Genomic DNA, 7,500 nt, shown 5'->3' with positions numbered 1-7,500 from the left:
AGAGAGAGAGAGAGAGAGAGAGAGAATAAAAGAGAGAGAGAGAGAATAAAAGAGAGAGAGAGAGAGAATAAAAGTGAGAGAGAGAGAGAGAATAAAAGTGAGAGAGAGAGAGAGAATAAAAGAGAGAGAGAGTGAATAAAAGAGAGAGAGAGAGAGAGAATAAAAGAGAGAGAGAGAGAGAGAATAAAAGAGAGAGAGAGAGAGAGAATAAAAGACAGAGAGAGAGAGAGAATAAAAGAGAGAGAGAGAGAGAGAATAAAAGAGAGAGAGAGAGAGAGAATAAAAGAGAGAGAGAGAGAGAGAGAGGGGAAAAGGCCTCAGCGCTCCTCGATTCTGTTTCCAGTCGCATCATAAAGGTGTGCCACGTTGGTCATGTCGGGGGGGACTTTTTTTTTTTTTAAAAGGTCGTAACAACGAACAGTATTGGGAGCAAAGTTACTGCGGGTTTTACGACGCTCCTGAAACGAGTTTACGTTCTGACTCTGCATTTTTGCGTTATGGCTCGTTGTCATGGAGAGTTTTGAGGTTGTTGTTGTTTTTTTTTTTTTGGGGGGGAGAGTTTTGTTTATAGAGCTGGCGAGAGCTGGGGGGCGAGGGGGGAGGGGGAGGGGCGAGGGGGAGGGCGAGGGGGTGTGAGAGGATTTTGATAGGCAGGGAAGAAGGGGGGGGTAGGGGGATTTTCGATGGGCATGGGTGGGGGGGTAAGGGGGTGAAGGAGATGAGAATAGGGGAAGAGGAGAAGAGGGGAAGAGGAATTGGAGGAGAAGTGAAACAGAGAGAGAGAGAGAGAGACAGAGAGAGAGAGAGAGAGAGAGAGAGAGAGAGAGAGAGAGAGAGAGAAAGAGAAAGAGAAAGAGAAGGCGAAAGAGAGAAAGAGAGAAAGAGCAAAAGAGAGAAGAGAGAAAAAAAAAATAAGAGGTGCCAACATTGCAAAACCGTCGGAGCTTGTTGACTCTCTGAGACGAGAGAGCAAGACCGGTGTTGCAGTTATTGCGAAGACGAATTGTGACGGCCCGACAGTAGATATCCCCCCCCTCCCCCACCCCCCACCCCCCACCCCCCTCCGACCCTCCTCGCCTCGTCAGTGCCATTGCCAGGGCCTTTGGGGGGGGAGGGGAGACGGGAGGGGGAAGGAGGAGATGGCACAGGGGAGAGAGAGATAGGAGGAGGGGTGGGGGTGGGGTAGGGAGGCGGTGATAGGTCCCTCTCGCTTGATGTGACACCTCGACACCTAATCCTCGAGTTTCTCTCTCCCTTGATGGCACTCCTCGAGGGCTAGCGGCGAGTGGCGAGTGGCTGGCTGGCTGGCTGTCTGCGGCGCGTGTTCTGCCACCCGCCGCCGTCGCCGCTGACCCCCGCCGCCGCCTCTGAAGCCGCCACCGCCGCCGTCGCCGTCGCCCTGGCTGCGGTCGGGGGTCGCGGCGGCTACTTTATCGCCGCAGGTTGACACCGTTTCATTCGCCGCGACGGATTTATGACGAGCCTTAATCTGGCTGCGCTTTATGGCGAGGGAGAGGGAGAGGGAGAGGGAGAAGGAGAGGGGGTAAGGGAGAGGGAGAAGGAGAGGGTGAGGGGGTAAGGGAGAAGGAGAAGGAGGAGGGGGTGAGGGGGTAAAGGAGAGGGAGAGGGAAAGGAGAAGGTTGAGGGAGAGGAAGGGAGGAGGTGACAGAGAAAGACTGGGGTAAATAAGAGACAGACATTGAGGGAAATAAGAAGCATCAGTTCGCCAAGGTTCGTTGCCTCGGACGTGAATTATTATCTCGATGTGAGGGTCTTTGGGCTTGTCTCTCTCTCTGTCTGTCATTCGTCTATCTACTTACCCCCACATCTATCTATCTATCTTTCTATCTATCTATTTACTTATCACTTTACCTCTGTCTCTCTCTATCTTTCTATCTATCTATTTACTTATCACTTTACCTCTCTCTGTCTATCTATCTATCTTTCTATCCATCTATCTATCTACTTATCTCTTTACCTACTTACATATGTATTTATCACCTTGGTGTCTGTGTCAGCGTTATCTATCCATCTCTCTCCCCCACCCCCGCCCCTTCCCCTTTCCCTTCCCCGCCCCCACCCCTCTTCCCCTTCCCCGCCCCCACTCCCTCCCCCTTCCCCTTCCCTACCCCTTCCCCTTCCCCTCCTCCACCCCCACCCCTACTCCTCCCCACCCCCTTCCCCTTCCCCCTTCCCCTTCACCACCCCCCACTCCCTCCCCCTTCCCCTTCCCCTTCCCTTCCCCCTTCCCCTCACTCCCTCCCCACCCCCTTCCCCTCCCCCTTCCCCTCACCTACCCTCTCCCCTTCCCCTTCCCCTCCCCCACCCCCTTCCCCGCCCACCCGCCCACCCGCCCACCGGTTCGGGTCAAGGGGCCTCTCGACCAGCCTTATCAGCGGAGTGCCACCTTCCGCTCGCTTTATCCGCCGTCGACGCCTTAGTATCTCTGGCCCGACGATAAGGTTTGGGCTGAGGGGGGGGGGGTCGGGCGTGGGCGTCGGTTGAGGGCGTGGGCGGGGGGTGTGGGCGTGGGCGGGGGGTGGACTTTTGGTCCTTCTTTCACCTCCTCCTCCTTTCACGTCCTCCTCCTTCACCTTCTCCTTCTTCCCCTCCTCCTCTTCTTTCCTCCTCCCTCCCACCTCCTCCCACCTCCTTCCTCCCTCCCTCCCACCTCCTCCTCCTCCTCCTCCTCCCTTCTTCCCTCCCACCTTCCTCCCTCCTTCCTCCCTCCCTCCTCCTCCTCCTCCTCCTCCTCCTCCTCCTCCTCCTCCCTCCCACCTCCTCCCTCCCTCCTCCTCCTCCCTCCTCCCTCCTCCTCCTCCTCCCTCCCTCCACCTCCCTCCCTTCCTCCCCTCCTCCTCCACCTCCCTCCTCCTCCTCCCTCCCTCCCACCTCCCTCCCTCCTCCTCCCCACCTCCTCCCTCCCTCGTCCTCCTCCTCCCTCCACCTCCTCCACCTCCTCCCACCTCCTCCTCCTCCTCCTCCCTCCTCCCTCCTCCTCCTCCTCCCTTCCCTCCACCTCCTCCCTTCCTCCCCTCCCCGTCCACCTCCTCCCTTCCTCCTCCCTCCCACCTCCTCCCTCCTCCTCCCACCTCCTCCCTCCCTCGTCCCTCCTCCTCCCTCCACCTCCCTCCAACTCCTCCCACCTCCTCCTCCTCCTCCTCCTCCTCCTCCCTCCTCCTCCTCCTCCTCCCTCCACCTCCTCCCTTCCTCCCCCTCCTCCTCCACCTCCTCCTCCTCCTCCTCCCTCCCACCTCCTCCCTCCTCCTCCCACCTCCTCCCTCCCTCGTCCTCCTCCTCCCTCCACCTCCCTCCACCTCCCTCCCACCTCCTCCTCCTCCTCCTCCTCCTCCTCCACCTCCTCCTCCTCCTCCTCCTCCTCCTCCTCCTCGAGATCGCCCCGGTTATTAGCGATAATGAGGTTCTCGTCTTGATTTGAATAATCGATAAATAATCAATTCGTGATCATTAATACGTGATCGATATGTTTGATGGCGGCGGCATTCTTGCGGGCGTGCTTTGTTTGTTTGTTTGTTTGGTGAGATATTTTTTGTTTTGTTTGTTTGTTTGTTTGCTTGTTTGGTGAGATATTTTTTGTTTGTTTGTTTGGTGAGATATTTTTTGTTTGTTTGTTTGTTCGGTGAGATAATTTTTGTTTTGTTTGTTTGTTTGTTTGGTGAGATATTTTTTGTTTTGTTTGTTTGTTTGGTGAGATAATTTTTGTTTTGTTTTGTTTATTTGTTTGTTTATTGTTATATTTTTTTGTTTATGATATAATGGAGGGAATAATTAAGTTAATGAGGAAGAGAGGAAGTAATTGTGTGAGTAAGGAAGTGTATGAGTGAGTGAGTAAAGTAAGTGAGTGAGTGAATGAGTGAGCATGAGAGTAATTAATTGAGGAAATACGTCAATGAATGAGTAAGTGAGTTAGTGAATCAGTCCGTCAGTCTGCAAGTGAGTGAGTCAGTGAATCAGTCCGTCAGTCTGTAAGTAAGTGAATTAGTGAATCAGTCCGTCAGTCTGTAAGTACGTGAGTGAGTGAGTAAATGAGTAAGTGAGTAAATGAGTAAGTGAGTAAATGAATAAGTGAGTAAAGTGAGTGAGTAAAGTGAGTAAGTGAGTAAATGAGTAAGTGAGTAAATGAGTGAGTTAATGAGTCTCAGCGAAAAATACGACGGGTTCCACGAGATGCTTTCGGGTCCCGCTGGATCTCGCCCTCGCGGTCACCTCCTTTGTTGATGCGGCGGTGAGATGTGGTCTTCCAATTCGAGCGTGGGCGTGTGGGGGTGTGGGGTGTGTGTGGGTGGGGTGGGGTGTGGAGTGTGTGGGGGGGTTGAGGGGGTGTGTGGGGTGGAGGGGGGGGTGTGGGGGGGGGTGGGGGTGTGGGGTGTGGGGTGGGGGTTGAAGGGAGGGGGATGTGTGTGGGGTGTGGGTGTGGGTGTGTCTACGTGTATGTGTGCGTGTCTGTTCTTGTGTGCGTGTGTGTGCTCGTGTGTGCGCGCGTGTGTGTGTGTGTGCATGTCTGTTCTTGTGTGCGTGTACGTGTGTGTGTATGTGCTTGTGTGCGTGTACGTGTGTGTGTATGTGCTTGTGTGCGTGTGTGTGCGTACGGAAGTACCTTCTCGCGCGATAAGGAGCCGAGATTCCCGGATCAGACTCCGTGAAAGGCTTGGGGGCCGATGGGTGATAAAAAAAAGGGGCGCAATCGTTATTATTTAAGTAAGTGATAAGAGGCGCGCGCGGGGTTGTGTGTGTAAAAGTCACGCTGATAAGGGAGATACGGAGGGAGTCTTATCGCCCTGGAGGGTACAAAGGGCGATGCAGAGAGAGGGAGGGGGAGGGAGGGAGAGAGGGAGAGGGAGAGAGAGAGATAGGGCAGAAAAAAGCGAGGGAGAGAGGGGAGAAAGAGAGAAAGGGAAAGAGAAAGAGAAAGTCAAAAAGAGAGAGAGAGAGAGAGAGAATGAGAAGGGTATGAGTAATAGGAAGGAGGAAACAAAAAAAATGAATGGAGAGGAGGTGTAGGAAAATAGAGGAGAATGAGGAGGAAGAGGTGAAGTTTGGAAGAGAACGGAGGAAAATTGAGAAAAAATGAAAGGAGGAGGAGGAGGAGAAAGTACAGAAAGAAGAGGAGGAGGAGGAGGAAAAAGTGGAGAAAGAGTAGCAGATATAAGAAAAAGAAGAGGAGGAGAAAGAGGAAGAAGAGGAGGAGAAAGAAAGAGGGCGGAGAGGAGGAAGAGGAAGAGGAGGAAGAGGCGGACCCAGCAGAGAATAGCCTTAGAGCCAGCACCCTTTTCTAGACCCGGCCCTGATCGCCACCCTTAGGCAGGTCTCTCCCTTGATGGTCCTCCGACGGCCCTCTGGATGACCCGTCGGGACCTGAAGGGGTCTTTCGGCTGCCCGTGATTGGATCCGGCGGGAAATTGCACATTCTCTCTCTCTCCCTCTCTCTCTCTCTGTCTGTCTCTCTGTCTGTCTCTCTGTCTTTCTCTCTCTCTCTGTCTTTCTCGGTCTGTCTCGGTCTTTCTCTGTCTGTCTCGGTCTTTCTCTCTCTCTCTCTGTCTTTCTCTGTCTGTCTCGGTTTTTCTCTGTCTGTCTCGGTTTTTCTCTGTCTGTCTCTCTCTCTCTCTCTCTCTCTCTCTCTCTCTCTCTCTCTCTCTCTCTCTCTCTCTCTCTCTCTCTCTCTCTCTCTCTCTCTCTCTCTCTCTCTTTCTCTTTCTCTTTCTCTTTCTCTTTCTCTTTCTCTTTCTCTTTCTCTTTCCCTTTCTCTCTCTCTCTTTTCCTTCTTTTCCCTCACACGTTTTTCCCCCAGCAGTGTTGTGTGATCCCTGGGGGGTAGCAATAGGGGGGGGAGGGGGTGTAGAGACTGTCATCACAGTTTGAGGGGGTAATAGTGGGTATCCTGCTAAGTGTTGGAGAGATGATGGACTTCTTCTCCTCCTCCTCCTTCTTCTGCTTCTGCTTCTTCTTCTTTTTCTGCTTCTTCTTCTTTCGTTCTTTTGTCGAGTATTTTCTTTTTCTTTCTCTTTCTTCTCGTCTCCTCTCTCTTTTTTCTTCTCTTTTTCTTTTGTTTCTTTGTTCTCCTTTTTTTAGATTCTTCTTCTATTTTCTTATTCCTTTCTTTCTGCTTCTTGTTCGTGTTTTGATTCCTCGATTTGTTTTTTCTTTCATCTATTTCTTCTTCCTCTTCTTCTTCTCTTCTTCCTTCGCTCGTCTTTCGCTCGCCCTCTCCTCCTCCCGCTCAACACCTCCCCCGCTTCTTTGTCTTCGAGTACAACGTCCTCCTCTCTTCCTCCTCGCCTCACTTTTATCCCCTCCTCTTTCCTCCTCCTCCTCCTCCTCCTCCCCCTTTATTCCGTCCTCTTCCTCTCCCAGGCCTCGTAACTGTTGCACTTCTCACTAATTCTCCCTCCCTCTTTCCAGCAGAGCCCACCCTCCAGCATCCTCTTCGAGGGCGAGGTAATGTAGCGACGTCCAAGTGCACCTTTAAGGGAACTTGAAGACTCGTGCGGCGGTGTGGCTATGCGGGGGGCGCCTTGGTGTGGTTCTCGGGGCGTCGAGGGGGAGGAGGAGTGGGGGAGGGGGGGGTGGAGGAGGAGTGGGGGGTTGGGGAAGGGAGGAATGGGGGTGGAAGGGAGGAGGGGGTGGGGGGTTGGGGAAGGGAGGAGTGGGGGGGTGGAGGTGGGGGAAGGGAGGGGGGTTGGGGTGGAAGGGAGGATGGGGTGGATGGGGTGGGGGAGGTGGAGGAAGGGAGGAGGGGGGAGAGTTAGTGGGGGATGGGGGTAGAAGGGGTTTCAGTGGAGGCTGAGAAGGAAGGGAAGGATTGGAGGAGGAGGAGGAAGAAGAAGAGGAATAGGAAGAGGAAGGGGAATGGGACTTAGGGGAGGAAAGGAAGGAAGTTAGGATGGAAGAGGAGGAGGATGAGGAAGGAAAGATAGGAGGGAAGGGGGAGGATAAAGGGATGGAGGAAGGGAAGGAGGAAGGGAGAAGGAGAAGGAGAAAGACACGGAGGAGGGGAAAGGAGGGATAGGAGGGAAGAAGGAAAAGAAGGAGTAAGAGAAGGAGAAAGGGAGGTAGGGAGGGAGAGGAGAAAGAAAAAGGGAAGAAGGAAGAGATGAGAGGGAAGGAGAGTAGAAAGAGGGAGGGAGAGGAGAAAGAGACGTAGGGAAGGAGAGGAGATAGAAAGAGGGAAGGAGGAAGAGAGGAGAAAGAAAGAGGGAAGGAGGAAGAGAGGAGAAAGAGGTGAGAGGGAGGGAGAAGAGAAAGAGGTGAGAGGGAGGGAGAAGAGAAAGAGGTGAGAGGGAGGGAGAAGAGAAAGAGGTGAGAGGGAGGGAGAAGAAGAAGAGGCCAGAGGGAAAGAGGGGAGGAGAGGAGAAAGAGAAAGGGAAGGAGGAAAAGATGAGAGGGAGGGAGAGGAAGAAGAGATAGAAGGGAGAAGCTAGGGAAGGGGCGGGGGTGGAGCTGTATACCTTTAATAAATAATAAATAGGTAGATAAAACACA

At 53.2% G+C, this 7,500-nt stretch overlaps 1 protein-coding gene across 11 annotated transcripts in view; it reads left to right on the top strand.

Moving 5' to 3' along the window:
- Window positions 1–7,500, top strand: part of hth (Meis homeobox homothorax) — a 738,118-nt gene that overhangs the window by 491,696 nt on the left and 238,922 nt on the right. Inside the window, exon 9 of one of the 11 annotated variants that reach the window (XM_070117566.1) lies at window positions 6,424–6,456. The exons of 9 other annotated variants lie outside the window; for them this stretch is intronic. In XM_070117566.1, the coding sequence (XP_069973667.1) occupies window positions 6,424–6,456 (33 nt within the window). Of the gene's footprint in view, window positions 1–6,420; window positions 6,457–7,500 lie in introns of all 11 variants that reach the window. One more of the 11 variants, XM_070117565.1, reaches the window with a different exon arrangement.

Source organism: Penaeus vannamei, chromosome 40, assembly GCF_042767895.1.
Source record: "Penaeus vannamei isolate JL-2024 chromosome 40, ASM4276789v1, whole genome shotgun sequence".
Lineage (NCBI taxonomy): Eukaryota > Metazoa > Arthropoda > Malacostraca > Decapoda > Penaeidae > Penaeus > Penaeus vannamei.
The sequence above is the reverse complement of the archived record's forward strand: the minus strand, read 5'-3'. Positions and strand labels throughout refer to the sequence as shown.